This window comes from Rhopalosiphum maidis, chromosome 4, assembly GCF_003676215.2.
Source record: "Rhopalosiphum maidis isolate BTI-1 chromosome 4, ASM367621v3, whole genome shotgun sequence".
Lineage (NCBI taxonomy): Eukaryota > Metazoa > Arthropoda > Insecta > Hemiptera > Aphididae > Rhopalosiphum > Rhopalosiphum maidis.
The window spans coordinates 4,041,103-4,067,824 of NC_040880.1; the positions used below are offsets into that span (position 1 = coordinate 4,041,103).

Below are 26,722 nucleotides of genomic sequence, written 5' to 3' on the forward strand. Positions count from 1 at the left end.
TCTACTTTTTAAGTATAAATGTCTTTTTACATCTTGAGAATTATATTATGGGTTTCTATTTTAGCATTTACTATGAATATGGTCAAAAAAGTATGAAGTGCAAAGTTACATTATGAACCCAAATTGATAATAATTTTTAATAGAATGAATGTCTGGTACCGCATAAACTTAAATGAAAAAATTTCCTAAACAATTATTTATTTTTAAATTATAGTTTTGCAATTAAAAACAAAAACTATTTTCAATTATTTTATTCAGTTGCTAATTTTATTGCATTGTGTTATTATTGTATGTCTTATTAGTAATTACTACAATAAGACAGTGGTGTACCCAAATAGCCTATCCGTTACACCGTGTAATTATAATTCGATATTTTGATTATTGAAATGTCTATTATAGTATTATACAATATAGTGTATAAACTATAAAATACATAATTATTACTGGAAAAATACTTACACACAAACACTCTTATGTGTAATTTATTTTATTAAATTGCTCATTCATGATTCATCATTTATTGCTGCTTTTATTAAAAGATAAATACAAAGAAAGCAAACAAACGAAAAAATTATAATTTTGAAATAAAAAAATAAATCAACTATTTTAATAATGATACAAAATTGATGCAATTTAATCTACTTCGGTTATACATAATATGTAAATAATATAATAACTGTTTATACTTCTATTTATACATTGGAGATTAATTAGAATAACATATTCAATAAAAATAAAGTACAATATTGAGCATTTTGGTATTTAGTATAAAAACAACATAGTGTATTATATAAGTTTAAAATTTAATAAATAAAATAATAAACGTTTTTCCCAAAACAATTATAATTTATAATAAAATTCATAACTGCATGTCAAAATAAGGAAATTAAATGAAAAATCTTGTTGAACATATAACATTGAATTTTCAAACAAAATTGGACATACGTTTTAAATATATAGTATTAAAATCAAATTTTATACCTAGCGTATATCACTTTATATCATGATGAGCATGAAAATAAGTATTAAGTTTTAAATTGTTATTTATAGTAGGCGATAAATATAGATAATAATATGCTGTGTATCATATTTTAACTACTAGAATTTCCAATTTTGTTCTAGCGTGTATTATCTCAGAACAACGCGTATAGGTACATAACACCTATTATATTACTGCTTTATACAATTCACAATCGGTAAACATAAAAAAAAGTATTTAAACAAATGTAATTTTAGTGTAATATCGTAAACTTGTGTAAATAGAATACTGTATAGAAACTTGATTTTAAAGAAGTTTAATATTATATTATTGCAAACCATACATTTCAGAAACATGTACATCAGCTTTATTATATTTATATAGGTACAGCTGGCCATTATAAATTATCGTTTTCTCGCAAACATAACAGCTGTAGTCTATAAGGTTCCTATTATATAGTATATGGATGTCATGGTAAAATATTATCATATAATTTTCTTGTACTGTTTCATTGGTAAATGATGTATGTATATGTACTGTTAAATTATTATCGAATAAAAACGAATTCGGCGAGTGTGCGTTAGTTACTGTGCATGGGAGCCATCTGAATATCTACTTCAGAAAAAATGAAAATTTAAAAAATAATAACATTGTTAAAAAAAAAAAAATAGATAGCAGTAGGTATATCGGTTAATATCATATACTATTATGTACAGGTAGGTACCTATAAGCGTATTGTATACATACATAACTTATTATATTATATAAAATTTGAACTACTGTAACGGCAATAATTATTAAACACATCAATAGTATGTAAGCTTATACAATATAAATCATAATCGGTATAATATAATAACGATACACATTGCATAATCAATTAAACAAAATAATAATAATAATTAATAATATAATAATATACTATGTGTATAATATCATGCGTGGTTGTCATTCAACAAGCATAGCATTGCACTAATCCCACTTCGTCACAGTTCATACACTTGAGGGCGATCATTTCGGTGGTAAAGTGATTCCTGTGCACGGATTTCTTGCTACCGTTGCACATCGGACAGGGGAGTAGCCTGTAGCCCCCGCAAACTTGGCACGTCGTACAGGCGTCCGGACTCTGAAACCATATACATACCATAGCATTATATTGTTGTAACGCTGTCGAAAATCGATTTATTTATAACATGTATATAGGTAAACTTTAATATTACATGAGCTCCTGTAAATGCCAAGAACCGGGCGCAGATACATTATTATCTTTCCGAAACAAACTTAATAATATGCCATATTGCAGCGGCACGAGTTATGATACATATATATATATATATTTAATAGGGGTGTGGAGGGGGAGTAGGAAATTAGTTTTTAAGTGGTCTGTGTATGATTTGAAAAACATTTTTGAGGTATTTTTTTTTCTTGCTAATAGTAAGTTGTTTTGCATCTACGCGGATAAATAATAATAATAAAAAATACCGATATCAGATTTTTTGGCGGTTCGCTCATTTTCTCTCTACGATCCAGAAAAATTGACTCGATCATTAACTTATATATTTTTAAAACAATATCCACTCGAGATTATTAAATTGATTTTAAAATACACCGAGAGTGTCGTTTAAAAAAAAAAAATGCATTTTAGAGGTACGAAGGAGAAGCGTCTGCAGTGGAGCATACTTAGGGGAAACTCGTTAAGCCATCATCTAGACCGGCGGCGAAAACCTCAACACCTATATACTGACTCTTTAGGTAGGTATATATAAATAATAATGTCTTATATATATGTACATTATGTATACATATATAATTTATCTACCGTCCGCGTTAGCAAAGCTCTGCGTCTAGTGTATCGATTTTTCGGATACAACAATAATTTATAAGCCGCACGCGCTATAATAGGGACCGGTACTTGTCGTGTAACACACGTCCGCGTCACAGTTGTAGGTCGACGTGTCGTTTGTTCCGAAGAATCACACAGACCCACACGAATGCGTACGCACACTGCACACACAAAACGCACTGCTCGCTTATTGAATTCGAGCCAAAGTCGTCGCACGCGTTGACGGTCCAAACGATCGTTTGCGATTTTTTTTCCGCTCGTTTTCATCGTCACTTTCTTCCACTCGGCAATGTATTATTCTAAGCACCGCAGTATTTGCGCGATTTATGACGTTATTATAATCGCATGCGCTTAGTTAAAATTATTATTATTAAGTACTATTGTTTTCATGTGGTATTTTATTCTGCGGGGATGTCGGCTTCGTTCGTATAGATATAATATTATTATATCGTATATATATATATACTTCCTACCGAAGGCAGAACTTGGTACAGATATAAATAAAATGTTATAAAAATAGGACTGAAATAAATTGAAAAAACTGGAATCGATAAAACAAAATTGCATTGAAATGTAGATAAGTATACTCACGAGCAGTTCATTTTTCTTTTGCCACCTCGCATCCTGTTTTCTGATACTGGAGTGGCAAAAGTATTGTTTTGCTCTCTCGAATAATATCAGTGGGGAAATTTTAAAATAATAATATGTATATATATATATATATAATATATATAAAACGTATATAACACACCTCTTTTGCACAGAATTTTGAAACTTTGAGTACTCGCGTGTCGTTTTTGATATTTTTTTATTTAAGTTTTCATCTATTTATGGCTACATAGTTTATTTTGTTGTCTCACGTCTGTGTTGATAGCACAGAGAAATATTAATACCCGGCTATACGGTTTTTGATCGCTGAACAATGATGTTTTTATTTATTTTTTGCCGTAAACCGAGACATAAAAAACGTCTACAGATTAAGAATAACTTCATTGTTTTAAACTTTTTATGTGTGAACGTTTTTTGATTCTAAAACGAACAAGTGCTCAAAGTCCTATCTATAATACTGTCCTCAGTGTCGTCGCAATAATAGTAGCATGGTATACATTACGTGTTTTTAATTATTATTAAGTATTCATAAATAAATAGAAGATTTGTATGCGACACTCCTGGAAAATTAATTTATTCCTATTACTTATTACATGTATTAAATTATGTACATTGTTGCGACGACTATTACGTTAATATACTTACACGCGTGTTAATATTGTTATTGCATTATAATATGGTGGTCGACAATATTTAAATACTTATTCTATTGTACCTAATGTACGCCTATAACAATGGTGGATACAAGAAAATTAATATTTACAACAGGGTAGTAATAATATATTACTTAAATTTTACGTGATTTCTAAAAATAAAATGTAAATATAATAATGTAAGGTCGTTGCCCTTTAGAAAAATAAGGTATCATATTTTTATAAAAGGTAATATTCGTCGCATATATACACTAAAGCAGTAAAGCTTTTTATATAATGGATGGGCAAATTTTCTTTTTATAATTATTTATAATTTATATTAGTTATCATAATGCTGTGTATTGTTACATTATTATGCTCTACACTGAATTAGTTCATAAAATTCTACTAATAATGGATTAGAAAGTGTGATATAGATTTTATCGGTAAAAAAAAATGTTTACATTATTATTTAAGAAAATTGGATCTGTCAATCAAAACGTTAATGTAAAATAAGAACAATATAGTATATAACCATTTAAAATAATAGTGTTTCCGAAAAAAATTCCCGATAAAATTAGTATTATTAAAATTTAAAATAACAAAATATAACATGGATTCAAATTGTAGCCATGTGATTTAACAAAACAAAAATAAAATGTTTATAACACGCACTAGGCATTAAAAGAAAAGGAACATGTCCACATTCATACTACTATACTATAGTAATAAAAGTGATTTTAATCGATACACTATTATTAATTTACAACATTGGACATTGGTCTATTATGGCGTATATACCTATAACTTTACGGAAACTATTAAAATTGCAAAATATACGGTATTATTAATGCAAATAATTATAAGTTTTATTGATTTAGAGAGATTGCCGGTGCTCGGTATGGATGGTACACGATTATAAACTACAAATGGTTCAAAAGCGTGATTCAATCATAATATACGGTACATCCATCATTTTGAACCGTATTTGTTCGGTGGTTCCTTTTTGTTATGCTATATATTAGATAACATCGTGACTCGGGTTGTGTAAAGTGAAAACATTAAGCATTGAACAAATTTGAAATATTTACATAATCCACGCGTAAATTCGAGTACATTTATATATATATTATATTGTCTGTTTTAGCCGGCGGCAGTATGATGGAACAACAATGGCATGGGCAATAGATAGGTGGAGATGCAATGAAGTGAGAAGCGAGAGAGAAAGAGAGGAGAGAGAGAGAGAGAGACCTCTGTCAGAGAGAATCTTTTCATATTAAAAAAACTATCGAGTATATAGTAGTCCGGAATAGGAAAGTTGGATTTTGTAGTGTGTGTGAGTGTTTGATGGCATCGGACAACAGGATATTCTTGTCTGCACCGGAAGGAACGTTCCGAATATGAAAACGGATTAATGAAACATAAATCTTTTGGCTTTACCTTAAATGGTTTTAAAATCGATCGGAGTTCCCCAGATTCGTTCAGTCTGTCTACGGCTGCTGCATCCTGAGAACAAAGTCAAACGTCGTTTAATCGTTAATCATTATCATGAACCAATGGCTATGATGATTATTGTAAACGGCTAATATGAAATATATTATTTTTTTAATTGTTAGTTTGAACAAGACATTGTCGATCATTAAATTCAAATGTCGTAAACTTTTAACAACATCGTTAGATCGTTATTTGTTTAACGGTACCGTATGGATAGTACGTTAATATATAGTATGACATTAAACAATTATAAGTATTGCGTATCTACGCACGTACTGATCTAATAACGATAATAACAATGAATGATTTTCGAAACATGAATTTATTTTGCGTTTTGTAGTTTGCGAAATGTTTATAGGGTTTTAAAAAAAGGTACCTAAACAAAGTCACTATAAGATAATAAAAGAAACTAAAGCGGTGTTTTCACAAAGTTTAAACTACAATAACATTAAAGCACGCTTAAGTTGTCTCAGACGAAAGTTCGCCGTACAATGTCGGTTTATCTTGTAACAGAACACGAAATTCAATTAAAAATCTCATACAATCATGATGCGGACTGTGAGTTATTATAGTCCCGAGTTATTGTTATGAAGCGATTGTGGGTTTAAATCCCAATGCGTGAAATTAAATTTCGAAGCTTAACGATCTCGTTTTAAATTTTAAACATAAAACACATTGCGCAAAACAAAATTTCAAGGAAAACGAGTGTACAATTAGGTTATATTATATTCATATAATATTGTTAAAGTTGTACGAAAAATAATAATACTATACTGCTCGTAACCACTCGCGTTGTGTTAATGTGAATTTGTGAAATTAAACGCGAAAATTAGATTATGTAAAGAGACGACACTGTTTAACATGAACCTATTATATTATTGTATTATGCACATACGCCGTGAACACGCTATACAATACTCGTAGATAAATATGATTAATGTTCGGTAAATAAATTAATAATAATTATAAAAACGGAAACTGACTCCGATGAGATTCCCTTCGACGAACAGCTGCGGCACAGAAATGGTGTCGCCGCCGAGACGTTCTCGGATCTCCTTCTGCACTTCTCGGCTCATGAAGACGTCTCTCTCCACGTACTTGACCAGATGAGTCCTCAGTATCTGCCTGACCTGAAGGCACCGCTGGTACGTGTCCCTGACTATGCCCATGGTGGTCGTGTACAACACCACTTTGCCGGCTTCTTTTTCCTGCCATGTCTGAAACACCACAATCGGATCGAACATTATTATAGTGATGTGATGGCGCCGTCCAGCACAGAATATAACATTATGTTGGTGTGTTATTTGCATTCGTATACGTTGTGTACGGCGATGATATAATATATTATTATTACAGTTTGTGGGCGGATAGTATAGTGATTTGTATATTATTATATTTCTACGTGTGCCTATAAGGAATACGAACTTTGTTCGCATTTTTAATATCACCTGTAGTTATACATTTATTGTGTTTTGTTTTTCGGTGAAAGTATATAATATATAATATCCCAATACAAGAATATATAATAATATCATGGAAAACGTTTAATATTATTCATTTTTTTCCCTATACGACTTAAATCACGCGCTGACTGTTTATTCGGTTGTCTTAAAAGACACGACGTTGGCTGCTGGTGCCCGCGTTCGGTATTCAGGTCAAGGAATGTGCGAAAGGTGAAGGTTCCGGCATGTGCATGAGCTTAACCGTTTACCGTATTTATATATTATGTTTGTCGGGTTGGGTTCATTTCGGAGAGGTTAAATTACCAAAAGCGAGGTAAAAACGCAAGTGTAAATATTGCCGTGTTCGCGAATTAAATATTACAGTTATTATATTATATTCGATACGTGTAGGCGCCACGATCTCGTAACCTCCGGACAACCGGCGGTAAATGCGCAGTCGAAATTAAACGCGATCAATTCGACAACTCAAATATCCGTGTTAAAAAAATATTAACAGAAACGTGTTCGTGTCGAAAAAAATCGACCGTAAATCATTATAAAAATTTAATCGCATAAACAATTATTGCTGTATTGATTTCTTTGAAATATAAACACTAGCTCTTATGATATCGATAGCTTTGTCTAATTTAAATGTCCGATATGTAATGGTTTATGACTTATTGTTTTGTGTCGGGTGTTGCGACTGTTGTGTAAGTGAAAATGTAATATTATTTGCGTGTATTTATTGTTGAAAAATAAAAAACATACAATTTATTTGTTTTACGCAAAATACTGCGGTAGGTGATAAAAAATATACGTATAAGTGTAATATCAACACGTGTAACGATTGGTATAAAAAGTAAACTCGCACAAAATCAAAATCTCTTACGGTACATTACTCGTAAATATATTGCGGCTGAGGACCGTAACATGTTTGGACACAAAATTACATTTTTACCTTGGATTTTGGAGAACGATTGGGAACACACGTTTGGGTACACTTTTTTTCAGACCCAAAAATACGTTTGGGTACATAATATTTTTAAAATAATACCACATTTGGGTACACTTTTTTACTTTTAAACTTTAAATTTTATTTTATAGAGCTTATAAGCGTTACCCAGAAGACACCGCAAGGAGGTTGGCTCTTAATAGTCTTCCAAAAACGTTTATTATTATTTTTGTTATAATTAATATTTTAATTATTTTATTTTGTCATTTAATATTAAAATATTTGTCAATATATTTGGTTAATCTTATTTTATTTATTTACTTATCTATATTATTTACTTTTTTTCCCCGACAATACGAAATGCTTATTTGAGTGCTTATAATGATGTTTTTAATCGCTTATTTTAATGATTTTAAGTGCTACAAGTCCCAAGCCCTGATTATAAACGATTTTGAAATTTATCCCCCCCCCAACTAAAATTCCTAGCTACGCCACTGTGTGCACTCAAACGTTTTCTAATTTACCAGGTAAAAACGAAAACACCTTTTATTTTATGTACCCAAACGTGTTGGCTTTTGGGTCAATGTGACCAAACGTTCAGCTTCCCGGCAGAGGTTCCCAACCTTTTTTGACTCACGGCACCTTTAGTCATTTTCTAAATATCCGGAGGCACCCTATATTACGGTATAATATTGCTACTATATCGCTAGAAACTCATAATATGCGTATTCCACTGTTATCATATAGATGCCGACTATATTGACTACTATACGTTTTTTTTTAATTATAATAATTATAAGCATGATATATACCTATAGCTACTTATTATATTTATTATGTATATTATATATTTATTAGAATGTGCGTGTGCGCGTACGTTTACAATTTACCTACAATATATAATATAATATAATATTCATGTTGAATGGACTCGTATTATATTATTAACTATAAAATATGTGTATGCATAATACATCGATGACCGATCGACCTCCACATGGAGATTCGGGCGAGTGGGCATGTGTTAGACGACAACGAGTTTAAAAAGAAAGATGAGATAAAACGGCGGCGGGGAGAATCGACCGACAAGGACGTAGATTGAATGACCCGTTTCGCAATTAAAATATACTCACTATAGTGTGTGTGTATGTGTACCTATATATAAACAAATTTACATGTATATAATAATAATAATAATAATAATAATGATAATAATAATATAATAGCGTCAACATCGACGGCGGTCTGTATAAAATGGAAGGCGATTTGCGCCCGGAGGCTGTGCCCGATGTATAATATGTGTGCGAGAGGAGACCGCTCCTTTTTATATATATATATACATGCCTACATATGTGTGTGTTTCCTTCTTATTATTTTTTTCACGTTGGGTATCATTGACCCGATCGCGAGAGCAGATATAGGTATACGCGAAGATTTCTGTTCGCACACGAGCGCGCGCGATCTTTCGTTTGGTAACATCGTTTTGCATTCCTCGGGCCCGATCGAACATAACAATAATAGTAATAATAATAATATTTATTACAATGATATGTACACGCTTATATTTCGCTCTCTCTCTCTCTCTCTTTTTCTCATAATTCATAAACACATAAATTATATCTCATTATTAATGTATCGTTTGTTGTATGCATATGATTCTGGATTCATCGAAAGCATTTTGGAGATTTAAACAACTACAATTTGGTGTCTAAGTACGTGTTTGCCGTGTGATCAATTTAACAAGGAAATGGAGGATTATATTTAACGAAAGTAAAAACATGAGATCTTCATTTAAAATACCTTAGACGTTTTGGTTTTGGATATAATTTTTTTTCCAAATTTTTACATTTTTTCTATATTATATTTCATTCTTTATATTTTCTTTAACCGCATCATATTTCCCCAGATATTATTACCGAATATAATATTATAGTACAGAGCCGTGTCTCACAAAATTTATCATCGTACATATATTTCACCACCCGTATCCATCTTGTACGTAAAACACTTCGATGACTATTAACTATTTGAATATTTAATGAAAGCTTAAGGTATACTTCAACGTAAAAAAATATTGATATAAACTAACCTTAGATTTTTGAGTAACACGAGAACAACATTTTTAACTCGTATTAATGTATGTTACCAAAATTAATACTTAAAGCCATATAAAAAACGAGGATTTAGAGTGTATTGATTTTCCAAAATGGAATTTTCAAATTATGAATCAGGAAAAAAAAGAGATAAACAAACACGGTGATCAACATTACGTACAACGCCAAAGTGGAAACAATTTACCGTGTCATTTATAATTTAATATTTTGTACCCCGATACACAGACAATACATATTATAATATGTGCAGAGTGAATCACCAAATAAACTCACCTCCATTTTTACTTTAATAATAAATTTTGGTTTTTTTTTTTTTTTAATATAAACACTTAAGGACCATATTTTATAATTTCTGATATTTAAATTTGAAAGTAGTATCCCACGATGATAAAAAATTCTGTTTTTTAAACGCGAGCTGTCCTTTTTATTAAACAGTAATTATTTAGTGAGTGAATAAGTTTTTTTGAAATTTTTGATGTATTCAATTTAAAATTAGAATGACTAGTTTCTTCGTTCGTAAGCTGTTAATATTTAGGAAAATAGTACAACGACCATTTGCAGGCAAAAATATTAATATACATCTATGATAAATATAGTATAGATCATCTAATAAAATAGATATTAATCGGTGATTTTTATAAAAGTATCCTCTAATAGTAATGTATAGTTGTGGAAATTGTGGGTTCTTATCATAAGTAAGTAGTACAAAAACTTACAAGGATTTGAAAATACTTAAGTCAATGTATGATTCCAAAAATCAGAAATTAGAAAAAGGGTTGATTCACCTGTGCAGTACAAAAATATATTGTTACAGTTAGTGGCGTTCGACATTCGATTCCGGCGAATTTCCAATAGCCGCGGGCATTTAAAACCGCCCGCGAACAATAGTGGCTATAATATATTTACGATAATATCATTCACGCGTAATGCTTTACACCGTATATTATATTAATTGTTGTCGAATTGTACGATAAATTATTATATTATTATTTTATAATATCATATTGTATCGAAAAGTTGGGTCGCCGGGCGCGTTTCTCGCGGCGGAGAAAAAAAAACGCACAACACGCTGAGCTCCGCAGCAGTCTTTTATTCTCGCGCGCCTTTATATACTTCTCATACGACGTATTATAATTTGTAAATTGTAATAGCACAATAATACTCGGTACAATGGACGGTTTAAAAACAAGTCGAGTCGCGTTCATTCGGTTTTGGAAAAGTTAAGCGGTTATTATTCTTTCTTCTCGCCGGTTTTTTTTTTTTATTACCTACGTTTTAATAGTCATAAGTACGCGTATACGCTAGCTTTTTGTTATGTACTTATAGAAATATTATGGGCGGGGCGGGTGTATCGCGTAATTCATTTGGAAATTTATTTTTCTGCCTTCCGTGTGTTCGCATTTATACGCATGCGATGTTTGAATAATGCGCAATGTGTATTATAAGTACAGTTTTGTTTCGTACGCAATACTTAGAAAGAAGTATTATTAATATTTAGAATATTTACTTCAAACTGTCGGTTCGTTAAGACCGGAGAGCGTAAGTATATTCGTACACTTCCAGCACATAATATTACAGTATATATATATTGTGGACTTGTAACAGTTTATCAAACGAGATAAATGTCATAACATTTTGTTGTTTTACAACGTCATAATTTGCCATGATAAATTATTATGGATTATTAGCACATGGCATTACTGTGGATCACGTTTCCACTCGGGAGGTTTAAATAAAAAATAAATATTTAGGGCAAATGAATTGTGTTAGGTATTTTTTTTTATAATCAAATGTTAAATAAAACAATATCGTAATCCACCAATGTGTAACTCCTTGAGCAAAATAAAAAAATGTGCATTTTAATTAATAATTACATCATTTCTGAGACGAATTTCTGCTCAGTGGTATGAAAAAAAAAACTCATCCATTTCACTAGTTTCTTCGATACGTATTCGGCATAATTCACCGCAAGTATGAAAGAAAAAAAAACTATTCATTTCGAAATTTCGATATAATGCATTATTATGATACGTGTGAAGTAATGTATTTTTTTTTTATTGTTTCGCGACAATGTTAAATTAGTTTTTATAATTATTATACATGGACAGTCTGTGTCTTTTTTTACAGGAAGAAAACTTCACAGATTTGTCTTTTTTTAATTGTAAATATTTCTCACGTGATGAATTGTAAACAAATTTCTCTACTACTAAACTAAATTAAGTTACGAATGATGTGAATCGAAATTTTGTGTAGTATTTTAAGATTTTTTTTTAACCAATTTAAATACGAATCTGAGTTACCTAAGTGCGTTACACAATTAAATTTAAATTGTTTTAATCTTTTACATATTATACATAATATTATATTAATATGTAGGAATGTAATTTTGTAGTAGGTACCTATATTACATAAAATACGTATAATACTCAAAACACATCACATAAATGGTTATGTACTCAAGTATACATATTTATTATTATAAAATAATGTGATGTAATATCCATTAGGAAATTAATTTTTTTTTAAACTATATAATGTCGAGCTTGTGTAAACAAATGTTTTATATTAAAATATACCTAGTTTTTTAATTGACAACTAAAATATTCATTTTGACAAGTTTTATACATTTTATAACCATCTTATAATCATTTTTATTTTTAAAATATTTACATATCCGATAGTATATTGCTAGAGTTGGGATTATATACACTAAGAAACTACGAAATATGGTATAAAAATATAGCGTTATGCATTTAATAAAAAAAACAAAAGAAATCATACAATAAATTGACGTATTAGAAAATTTTACAAATAAACTCAATAATATGATCTAAAACATGTACGAAACAATAAAACATTTTGTAGTAATTTTCAAAATCTCCAAAAATCACAAAAATACACGCAATAAAAACAACATATATTTTTAATTTCCAGTAAGTGAAAAGTATCTTTATCTCATCTCGCTCAACTATACTTTGAACTTATAAAAAAAATATGCAAAATGTTACAACATTTTAACACTATATTATAATGTATAACATATATTATATGAATTACAAGAAAACTAAAAAATAATTACAAAATAACGTACCTAAATTACAATCCTTTTGATTACGACACACACATTTCCAAAAATTAATTTCGTTATGATTGAAAAACGAATAACCGTAGTTACTTTAAATTTTTATAAAACATTCATATTAGTATTTTTCAGATAAAGTATAATTCTAAAAATATTTTGGATCATTTTTTGCTACATTATTGATTTTTTTTTTAACTATTAATATTGATAAAAATGTTTATGCTCGGTCAAAAACCTTGAAAATATATTCAAGGTTGATCTTATAAGTTTTTCTTTCTGGAATTAAAAAAAAAGTTGGCGTGAAATCAAATTCATTTTTTATGATAGATCGAAGTTAACATTTTGACGACATAGGATATTTGAACATATACAATATACATAATATTATAATAGTGCAATAATGATTTATCTTAAAAACGATTTTTGTTATTTTGTTGTAATTCTTAGAATCGAGATGGATCGTCCATAACAGTGACCCGGGTTACCTACACAGCGAAAATAGTTCCCCGGTTTTCTCCCTTCGCTTTCAACCGTCGAATTTTTGGCTGTCACGGTTACACGTCCCTGAATGCAAATGTACAACGTATCTGCGTAGTAAGTATATACGTATATACTCGTATAGTCGTATTATTGTTATTATTTCATATTTCCTATACTATAGTCTGTACATACAATAGATACGCACCATAATAATATCATCGTTTGTACGTTTGACAACTCAATGACAGCGTATATGTTTGCTTACTCTGGTTTAGTACGTGAAAACAAAACAATAAAAAGGCGTAAAATCCATACGGGAACGCAAAGTAGTCCGCCTAACAATAATTATTATTTGTATGTAGGTCTGCAATAATGGTAACCCCGCGTACGTTGAGGCGGTAGGTACGTGGCTAATTCCTCGTTTACACACAAAATATAATATTGTAAAACCTCTCGGTTCCAAAGAATAGTGATATGCTATTGTTCGCTATTTTAATTACATGCCTACGTGTTGGTTATAACAGCGGTTGCAGTATATACACGAGCGAATTTCGAACGATATATATATATATATATATTGCGTAAATATATAATTTAGGCAAACGCATATTGAAAATATAACGGAAACGGGAATAAATTATAATGTTGTTGTATGTGTTCTAAGTGAGCAGTGCGAAAATATATGTATTAATGTATGGAGCACGCGGACCAGTCGCGCTTGGAATGAAATATAGGCAGACATTGACAGACGACGATACTATCACTACTACTACTACTACTACTACTAATAATAATAATAATATATACATGCGCGATGTACTAATCACGCAGTTGTTAGTACATCATATATTTTAACGGTAAATAAAAATGTCATTAGATTCCTGTATAAACACTCATTTACAAATCAAAAACGTTCCTCGTAAATTGTTGCGGAATCTAAACTGGGGTGAAATATTATAGGTAAAAGCTGGTTTTAAAATCAATAACTCTGTCCTTAACGAAAAGAGGTCGTAATTAAATTATAGTTCATGTTTAATATGTAAATTTCAACTGATATTATAATTTTTACGATTGTTAAGAATAACGTTTTAGTAATATCTAAATTTTTTTTTTTTTTTTTTATCAAACCGATAGTGCCATTATAATAATATTTATTACTCATATTATAGTTCAGGTGGATTACGGTTTCCGGATGTGATAAATGTTGCCTCACTTAAAGCCAAACAGCAGAACGAGTTATTATACGATGACTTACGAATAAAACAATTTTCAGACGAACGCTTTAAGATAAATATTATACTAGAAAATTATTTTCATAGAATAAAAATCGAGTGAAAAATCGAACAATAGGTAAAATTTCAAGTAAATAAATTAAATGATTTGTACAAATAAAATAAATTCAATAACAGTTAATAGATACATTGGGCCATATTCAATTATATGGTCATTTATAACTCATTAATAATTTTTATTGTTGTAAATCTATAAAATGGTATATTACTAGAAAATAAAATGAAAGATAGATGTCCTGATAAATATTGTTATTATTAGTCTTACTAATAACAATTATAATTAATAACAACAGAAGAAAATAATAGTTAAATTATTATTTTGCACGTCGCGAAGTACAGAGTCACACGGTAAATTGAAATTGCTCTTTGTTGACAAAATAACTTTGACAATCTTCTTTACGAAGACTCTTACCAATACCCGAGTAAATATTTTTCTTAGTATTCGGATCTTAGAGATCGTATATTCTTGAATATACGACGCGACCAATGATAGCGTTGAATGAGTTGTAACCTTATAATAGTTAATCGGATAAAAAACTATCAATTTTATTGAATTGATTTGAATATTTTTAATAAAATAACGAAAAACACATTGAACGATTTCTTACACATAATAATATATAGAATAATGTATATTTTATGATTATAAAATAATCTTTTACGTTTCGATTTTTCTTCTTCGTACACGCGCTATAAATAATAACATCACGTTATTGCGATCAATAGTCTGTTCGCGGTTGTATTCATTTTTACTTCCTCTTTGCATAGTAGTTAGCTAGAATGTTTATTACGGATGTGTTTACGAATAACGAGTATGTATAAAGTATAATAAGCTCTTACAAACACACACGTACGTGTACATTCTGCGCAAGCGTAAAAATTCTCATCTTGTCAAAATGTTATAAATTCTGAATACAATTATTAGTCCAATCAGGTATCTAATTGGAAAGTTAATAATATCGGTCGGTCCGTAATATAATCAGTTCTATGGCTTCGCTATCCGTTCACAGGCGACTAGTCGGTATATTATACGACGTGCGACGTACACATAATATTATAAGCTAACGTTATGCACATATTTTACGACGTTCGAGTAATTCGTATGTTAATTTTCCAACTCTGCTGTATAATATACTTTATTATATGTACATGTCGCACTGTCGGATATAATAATACGGTCTATATAGTATAAGTCGATTAATGCCAACGCAGAACGCATGTAGACGATAACCATCAAGCACGTCATCGGAAGTAAAAGAAAATACCGACGAAATGCGGTTTAAGTCTTTTTGAACACACACAGGGCATACACACACGCGCGCGCATTTATACACGTGTATCGTTATTGCACTGTGGGTAAATGTGACGTGATCAAATCTGTCGAATTAAACGACATGGTATAAATCGTACGTTTTTCATAGAAATTTTTAATGAAAATTTCTGTCTACCATTACGCACACGTAATATATTATAATCAATAATTCATCATGCAACAATGAATAGACATATTTTTCGCAAAAACACTGAAGTCACGCCTACAGTCAAATTACGTAAGGTAATGTTTATTTTTTCTTCTCCCGTGTCGAAAATAATAATAATAATAATAATAATAATATAAATAAAGGCATAATTTATATTAGTATAATGTGTTGTTGAGGACAAACATTGTTTTGGAACAAAACAAATCTCATATACGTTCAACGTCCATAATATATAAACTATATTATACATAATATATATATATGCACATAGATCGGTACACGCACATTTATGTGCGTATTTATATTACGGCGAGTACGATATACTACGTGTCTGCAAACGTCCAATTATAAAATAATAATTAGCGTATCGAATTAACGTTTCGATACGAATTAATTTACGGCCAATTGGACATTTCGACGGTCGGCCCGTGTATATTGGGTCGACGGGTCATCGGCCCACGAGTGAAAGCTTACCCGTAAAGAGTTTTTTGATAGGCTCATATAGACACACACAGACGTGTATAATTTATCTATAAATACACGCGCATTACTCGGTCGCATACATGTGCATATGAATACGATAATACACGTATGTATACATATTATAAACAGACGCGGCCGCGAACACCACCGACAATGTTTATATTAATCTCTCACGTTCCGAATCGACGACGAGGAGATGTATAATATATATATGTATATATATTATCGTAAATACCTACCTATACGCGTGTATTGGAAAAGTATAATCACCGAGGCTTCGGCGTGTACCTATGTAGGCACTACGGTTAGGTATACTGTGTGTATAGTAGTCGGATAGGAGACGGCTCGTTTGCACGAGAACGAGTGCGACGAGAAGTGTGCGCGGCGGCGGCGGCGGCACTCGACGAGTGCGTACGATGATTACGGGCTTTCGCAAAGAGTCGTAAGGTATTCGCACGCTGTATTTTGTAATCGCAATCGCTATAGGTATTCGGGTTATACTGCACCGCACTACATCGTTTTTGGGAACAAAACGATAATTTTTTTTTATTTTTTCGTCGCTGTGCACCCGCTATATTTGTATTCTATTATACCTATATGACATTGTTAAAATAATACGAGTAACAATAAGCATATATTATAATGCTATATGTTGTGTACATAAAGGTATTGTTATAGGTGCACATTATAATATACGAATATTGAAATATATAGATACACCGATACACATAATATTGTATTGTGTGCGAAATCACTTATGGATTTGTCGTGGTGGTGACAAAATAATTTATTGTAACCATACATACGGGATTGCTGACTTGGAAATAATACAAACTATATGGCCTATGTAGGGACACAGTTAACGAAAAGTGACTTATTCATATTCAATCGTCAAGATTTCAATAGTAAGTTCCACCAAAACGATATTTTTCTTTTTACATAAATTATTACTATTGTTGTGTTTAAATTGAACCAATAATACATTGATATTTTACTTTAACTTTCAACTTGTTATACTTTATACTTTAACATTAACTGAATCGTGTTATGGTGTTTTCAAGACGTTTAGACTTTTGTGCAGGCGCGGTGCAGTGATTTAGCCGCAAACTCATATTTTAACACTGATAAACACGGCCAATACTCGTAGTCCACTGTATAGGTACATATTATAAGATGTATTTATTATTTATAATATGGTATTATGGTAGTTTAGTTAATTGGTTATAATATGTAGTAAAGTGTTCAACTATTAAAATACTGGTTCGTTTGCAGAATACTAAACATATAGATTGGAAACGTCAACGTACGAAATAATATATTGATTATTTGTGTACATAGATATGTGATATTGAAACGATAACTTGGAATATGAAGATATGTTTGACGCATTTGGAACTACAAGAGAATTTTTTATTTTTACACCGCACTAAATCGAAAACTTTCATACGTCGTCGTCGTTTAAAAGCGCAGTGCACTAGATCCATATTATATTTGTGCGTGTCTTGTTTAATTATTATTGTCATTAGAGCATAATATATTATACTGCGAAAAGCGACGAGAAATGTACTAGTCCGTGTTATGTCCTATGCTCGTATAATATAATTATGTGTCGTATGTATAGATGGACTTTACGATCTATAATTTAAATAATAATATAATATATCCTTATGAAATAATTGGGTGTTATCGTTTGTCGACCAGATGTTTATTTCTACAACCGCACTAGAGTGTTACCGTTTTACCATTTGACCGCATCTTTCCGGAAACGATGTATATACATGTTTCGATTTCGAAAAACTATTACTATCGATTGGTCACTAGCATGTACACACACATACACACAACACACACACATCAAATAGCGGTCATTTTACTTTTCGCTATGGAAATTAATGATTTCCGTTTTTCCAACCATCGCCGGCGGGCGGTTTCCACACCGCCGCCAAAACGAATAAAATGTCAAATGAAAATAGCGAACGGTTGCGAAACTTTCGGACACATTGCTCCGTGTGTCCCATTGTTACAATTTTTCACTAACGCCGCCCGTAGGTACACAATTTATATATATATTATACCGACGTGTATATATTTATCATTATGCAACCCCTCGAGTGCGTGAATTATCACGGTCGGAGATATTGTTACGTTATATTTTCGATTGATCGACGTGCAGCGTTCCGTTCGGCGCTCCAAATACCTGATTACTATATAGTCTACATTATAGAACGCGTGCGTGTATACTGCAGACAACACTAACTATATATATATATATTATTATGTACACGTACGAAAATAATAATAATCATAACTACGTCATATATACATGTACACACATAATATAATGTGTGCACACACAAATTATATGGTATATCACGCGGCAGACATATATATATATATATATAGTATACACGGGTATATATGATATATACGCGTATTGTGCTCAGGCGAGGGCGTGTGCGTGTTCACGTCGTTCGTGAAATCAAAAATCAAAGATCAAAACGAAAATAGAAAATAATAATAATAATCGGCGGAAACGATATATAATATACGTGTAGGGTTTTCACGAATTTTCATTATACACGCGACCGGTGAATGAAGCGACGGCATAACGACAGTAGTCGTAGTTATTAATTATTATTATCGTTATCATATTTGTGTCTCGTGCTGTTTGGATGAGCGCGACGGACGCGTCGTGTAGTAGGACACACGCAGTCCTCCTCCTGCTGCGGGCGGAACAAACGGAGCACACACCGCAGCACGACGAAACCGTGTCACATACCTTCCTACTAATCCAACGACTAAAATATAAGAATACGGACGAACGCACGCGCTGACGGTAGGTATACGTTTTATGGAACCGTGACACCGTTGCAATTGGACCGCCCGTATTTTCATGATTTATGATAAGTACTTTGGCGAGACGTATATATGAAATCATATTTTTACTCTCACTTCGCGCGTCATTGATAGTACAATATAATATAATATACTCATAGTAGCACTTATAGTAATATTTTCGATTTCCAAATCGCAAACACTTGTGATACGCGCAGTCGTGATATTGGTTTTGCGTTCGAAACCGAAGAGCATACGTTTTGTATTATACCAGTCCACTATGGGATAATATTCTCTGACGATTTTCGGGTGCGTTGTGTGATGGTTTCTCGTGCCGGGGACGTTAAACAAATAAATAGTAAAATATGCGAGTCTCGGGTTCTTCAAAGAAAACTCCGGTTTGGACCGGACTTGTCCTATATGAATATACCGCGTGGGCAGAGTCGGGATAAGATTTTTTTTTTTTAATAAATCTGCGCAGAGTTTTTTATTTTTCAAATAAATAATTTTCGTATGTTAAATATTGTGATTAACCTATTCGTTTAACCAGATCACATTCAAACAATTTCAGTCCTAACGAATAGCACCTGCATAAAGTATATACTCTAAGCACGAATATTTCGTTCTACATATTTTGTCTTATTTTAAAAAGTAACATCTATGATTAATTTACAAGAAAATGGAGTTACAAATAATTTACAATCAATGCTTTAAAGGGAATAACCTATTAGTGGTCACACCTTTTTGGACGTTCATTTTTTTTTTTAAATAATATATATTATCTATAAATATCTATTTTTTTCTGAAAATATTAACTGGTTGGGGACGGCTGTATGTCACATAATATTATAATATATTGCGTAAAGATTTTTTATTTATAAAATTAATTACAGATTAAATGAATATAATAATATTAAATAGGATTTGATTTATATTTATTATAAAATATTACATTAATATTTAGACAAAATTATGTATTCCAAAAATCGAAAAGGTGAAATTTATATTTATGATCATAAAGTGATATGGTTTTTAAATCACTACACGTCTACGTCCAGTACTCATAGTAAAAAATATTTTAGTGGAGTAGAGTACATTTAGTACAACGATAACCTATACATAAATTATTGTTAAAAAAAATACATTCGCCAAATGGTAATATAAGAGCCTATTGTGGTAATTGAGAAATTGACCTATAGTCTCACAGAGTTATTAAGTTATAAACGTGTATTTATTTTTTTTATTACCTTATCGTTTACTTTAAGCGATTTAATAAGGACATTTTTGTAATAATAAATTATATTTGCTAATGATTATGAAAAAATGTGGTAAATATACCTACCTAATAACATAACCTATATAATTAGTAATTATATATAACAATACAAGGTGATTGTTTTAAACATTAACAATCACTTTTTCAAAAAATATTAACGATTTTGGAAATATATTTTTACATAATATAAAGTAACAAGGTATAAAACGACATGTTTGAAAAATAAGTTCACTAGGGATAGGTATTTTAAATTACTCGTATTTTATTTTAAATTTCAATAATATTTTCGTAAAAACGAGTGTTTACTTTTAAAATAATCATCTTGTATATAATTATGAAATTACTCGTAATAATACGTATTCGATTATAACTTCACTTAATATACATGATGTGCAACGTGTACGGGTATATTATGCTAAATATTACGAGTTTTATGGATTTAAAAAACCTGCGCACTGAATTGAAAACAGTAATTCGTGTACGATACCGCAAGTTATGCTCAATGATTTTTTTAATTAAACGATCAATAATGAAAAAAATCATTAAAAAAGCGATTATTATTTTATAAGTTTTTTTATTTTTTCGATTAACTGATATACTACCTATACAAAAGGCACTATCGACAGACGACAATTTATTTAAAATGAATAAATATATGTACATAATATATATATATTATATTATTTGTAGAACTTAATCGATTCTTCCAACGAGTCATAATATTTTGTTATGTCAAATCAAATACTTGTTTTTTTTTAGTATTGATCTGTTATTGTTGTTTTCCATCAAAATAATTGATATTTTATTTATATAATTGAGCGTTTCACAGACACGTGCATTCAATTATTATATAGTACAATACAATATACAATACCTATTACATCTAACTACATTAAATATGTATAATATTATATGTATTATACGAACTGTAATAATTATGTAATAACGTTTCGAAAAACAGTCGATTGGTATAGATAAGATTACTACATTTCTACAATATTGCTCATTAATCATATTATTATATATGTTACCTACGAATTGCAGATGAAATGTTTTAACACTACCTGTGTAGTATATGTACCTAATATTCATCCCGACGCGCAGCGGTGTGAAATTTAACATATTTTTTTTTTATCCATTTCTTAATAATTATATCGGTATAAACTCGATTTTATAAGAACCTATAATGGGATGGGTTTTTTCTCCGGCAATATAGCTGTCATTATTCTTGTACGAAAACGAACGAACGTCGGGTTCGCCATGCATATATTATTATTATTACTAGTGTCGTAAAACTACTTATCTTCTCGTATTTGTTATGCAATAGAACCAAAACGTTCCAAAACTATTCCACGAGGATTTTGCAATGTCACCGGGCGGCCTGCAGATGCAACTAAATCCCGATGGCGAGTGTCAAATTCTCACACAAGTATAGTTAATAATATTATTTATTGATTTCTACCGAATGAGAACAGACCAGACAGTTATGTTACGTATACAGATAAAATAATGTTGATGATGGGTTTTTATGAAAAGACACATTTTTCGTGTGTCGTGTAGGTATCAAATAGCCACTATATCTAGGTCATTGTTTTGGGTGGACAATTTGGTCGGGTGTGTCTTTGTGTAACGAAATCGTCAGTTGTATCTCATTCTCGTGAAATATATAATAATAAATTAAATTTGAATCACTGCCGCTGATTTCATCAGAGGTTGGTTTTCATTTTACTAATTATATAAAAACAGTCCTGTTTATTGAAAGAAACTCATTAAAAAATATTTAACTAATTTAATAATCGCTTCGTGCACCGGTATAAAATATAAATTGCTATTATAGGCACTCCTCGACGGGGTATAATTACGTAATCTAGAAAATTGTCCGTAACGTGTTTAAGCCTTATGCATTTATTGACCCTCTATATTAAAAAATTGATTTTGTTCAGCACTTTTTTTATACTACAATAATAAATATGAAATGCATTGGACCAGAGGAAAAATCCATAGCACGCCTAAGTTTATTGATGATTGGGTGGACCGGACGGAGGAGAGACATTTCTGGCATTAACCCTACTAAAAGCACATCACTATAGCCACCAATGTTGAGCAGTCAACCATTATCATCGTTGTGCCTATAGAGTCTTAACAGGACGCTATACCCGTATGTGTTGTCTCTGTCTTATACACGCATACATAACTAAAACCTGTTTTGCGCGGGACAGCTTTACTCCCTCGATATTTTAATCAAAACAATAAAAATTATAAATCCCATTGAGAAGAACTTTACCTGTGACGTAGCGTTTTAATTTTTTTGATAACATGAATATGTAATTAAAGTTATCGGTTTGAGAACTTTAGGTTTTTTTCATTTAATTATAACAAACTATTGGTTACCACTTTCAAAGAAATTAAAACGCAACGTCACAGGTAAAGTTCTTCCCAATGGGATTTATTACTTTGGTAATTTTGATATAAATACCGAGGGAGTAAAGTTGTCCCGCGCAAAACAGTTTTTAACAATGTTACGCGCGTATAAGACAAAGACAACACATGCGGGTATGGCGTCCTTTTCACACATTGTGTAGGAATTCGATAAGATTTCTACCGGAAATCTAAGATTTTACACGTTATTATATTTAAACCACTACGAATAAATCGAACGATAAAAATATATTAAATATTTATCATCTCGATTCGAATCAAAACCCTTAAGAGGACGTTATACCCGAACGTGTTGTTTTTCTCTTACTAAGGTAGATCATAGCAGATTTGCGTTCGGCAGAACATTTTTTGTGATGTTAGCTCTGATATTGGAGTAAATTTACCTGTTATTAAACTTAAAGGTAATAATTTTATCTAGGGCATCTCATAGGCTTTTATTGATATCTTAATTTTTAAGTGAGTTATAGTTATGTAAAATATTAAGACTTTAAAATGCTCGTAAATCGCTTAAAAATTAGGATATCAATAAAAGCCTACGAGATGCCCTAGATAATATTATTACCTTTAAATTTAATAACAGGTAAATTTACTCTAATGTTAAAGCTAACATCACAAAATGTGTTCTGCCGAACGCAAATTTGCTATGATCTACACAAGTAAGACAGGGACAACACGTGCGGGTATAACGTCCTCTTAAAACGATGTTATCGAAAAACGTCGTCTGTGAAACACTATTTTCGAACATGTCAAAACTCACCTTGTTGGTCTTGGGCTGCAAAAACGTCGCTATTCCGGCCCTGACGCGGTTCTTGACGCCCCTGATCGTGCCCTTGGCGCTGCGTATCGTGTCCGAGGTGGCCGCGGTCTTGCACCCCGCGAACGTGTCGTCCGACGGCGCGGCGGCGGCGGCCACTGCAGCCGCGTCCACTTCGTCGAACACGTTCTCGTTCATGTGAAAACTGTAGTACTGGTCGGTGTTGTCCATGTCGATGACGCGGTCGGTCGCGGCCACCGCGGATGCGTCGTTGTAGCACCGCTGTTGGACGTGGACGGCCGGCGGCTGTCGAACGTTTCGGCAGCTCTTCGACGACCGTCGCGACGATGGCGGTGGCCACGACTCCGGCCGCCGTACACGTCTGTACCGCCGGCGGTCCGTCGGCCACGGGATCGGACGACGCGACCGGCACGATGGCACCACCGCCGCCGCCGCCGCCGCCGCCGACAGCCACGACCGCCTGTCCCGGCGCCGGATCGACCGTCATCACGGCCGTCTCGGGATCTGCCGTGCTGCTCGTCAGCGAATCGCAACTGCACGTCCCGTCGTCGCTCTCGTCCCGGCGGCTGCCCGTGTCCAGGTCGCTGCCCGTGCCGCTGTCCAGCGGCGATCGGTGTCCCGACGACGACCGTCTGTCGTCGTCGTCGTCGTCATCGTCGTCGTCCACGTCGGTGTAGTGCCGGCGGAACACGAACGGGTCCACGCAAGTGATGTTTATCTTGACCGTACTGGACCGGCGGCCCACCGAGTGCTCGCGGCGCGGCCCGTCGTCCCGTTCCGCGCGGTCACCGCCGCCACCGCCGCCGCCGACCCCGTCGACCATCATCGGGTCTATTCGGATCTTCACGACGTGACCGTTGGACTGCAAGATCGTCGCACCGCCGCCACAGCCGCTCTCGACGCCTGTTTTCAGACAACCGCGTCGGGTCTTGGGCGGCAGCGGCGGCGGAATTTTCTTCTCTGCTACGGTTTCCAACATGATGGTTCCCGCGACACCTGAAACACGCAAAACGCATCTTTTGGTGAGCACAACAATATCACAATAATTATGTAATGCGTTCGACTGGATAACATTGAAAAAAAATGTCAGTATAAAAAATGCTCGTTTTAGCAAAAAATGGCTTTGGGTTTTTGTGATTTGTATACACGGAAATCGTTTTTTTAACATTATCAACAAAACGCGTTTAAAAGTAACAACATAATATCATGTGTTGAAGAAATGATAAGTAAATTATTACAACTCCGCGAATGAGGTTCGACTCGTCGGTTTTCTTAAAAAACAGCGTATATTACACGTATGAGTTATGGGTAAGTAATAACAGTGGTTTCGGTTACAAGCGATTATTTTTCGACGAGGCAGTCGGTTCACGGGCGTGAAATATATTATATTGAAAATGTCGCAGAGATGTCTTTTTCACGCCATCCAACGTACTCGTGTATTTAATGGCTGCAAAAGTATACCTATCCATTTAATATGCCCATCGCTATGCCTTAAACAAGTTAATATTTCACTTAACGATATTTTTCAAACTTACACCACACCAAGACTACGGTTTCCTCGAAATATCGCTATGATTCTTATTTTGTTTTTCTACCCACGTTAACCTGTGAATTACGAGGGTTTTAAGTGTCTTAACACTTATCCGTCGGGAATAAGTTACATAATATAAATTTATACATAAATTCAGAATGAAGTATTATTATAATTTATGGTGAATAACGTATTTATTAAAAAAGACATCAACCAAAAGCGTTTGAGAAATACGTGTATTTCATATATGGTACGTTTAAAACGATAAAAAACTACGATGTGCACGGAAAACTGAAATATTATACATGTTTGAACAGGATGCATTTTAATTCGGTGAAAAAATTTACAATATAATATGTATATGGTATATCATATATGTTGACAGATAAAGTGTACTGAGACTAACAGTTAAAACGATTTATTGATTATTATACATAGAATTATAGTTTTATTATATCAAATTAAAATCTAAAATCAGTAATTATTCTTTAAAAATTAAAAAAAAGCGTTGTAGAATACATAAAAAATAAAGTATTAATATATTATACATCGATTGAAAATTATTTAAAATAATTATAGCTTACTGTAATAGTGTAATGGTATGATATAATTATTCGATATAATAACATATAGGAGGTACCTATTATAAACCATTTAATTATTTATTATGTATCCTAATATTATTTTTACCTTCGACATAGGTACCAAGGATCAAAATTAAGTCAGCCTTATTTGTCATATGAAAATACATTAATATATATTATTATGTATTTCTGTTGGACGATCTTCCCAAGCTATACATTTAAGTAATACACTTAATTAGTTTACTATGCTATTTTTCTTTACAGTAAGCCCCATCATGAGCTGTAAAAAATAATTAAAATTTAAAAATCAAAATTATTTTATCATTTTTTTGTACATTTATCTTTTTATTTAAAATAAATTAAATTAAAACAAAAATTGTATTCTGAAAACGAAAAGAG

At 32.0% G+C, this 26,722-nt stretch overlaps 1 protein-coding gene across 1 annotated transcript; it reads right to left on the bottom strand.

Annotated features, from left to right (window-relative positions):
- Nucleotides 1–1,797: 1,797 nt before the first annotated feature.
- LOC113549287 (glutaredoxin domain-containing cysteine-rich protein CG12206-like) lies at nucleotides 1,798–26,493 on the bottom strand. The gene is given in 6 exon segments (XM_026950515.1): nucleotides 1,798–2,105; nucleotides 5,504–5,569; nucleotides 6,541–6,774; nucleotides 24,191–24,490; nucleotides 24,492–25,204; nucleotides 26,430–26,493. Coding segments are annotated over 6 exon segments (1,548 nt in total). The 5' UTR covers nucleotides 26,491–26,493; the 3' UTR covers nucleotides 1,798–1,931.
- Nucleotides 26,494–26,722: the final 229 nt, after the last annotated feature.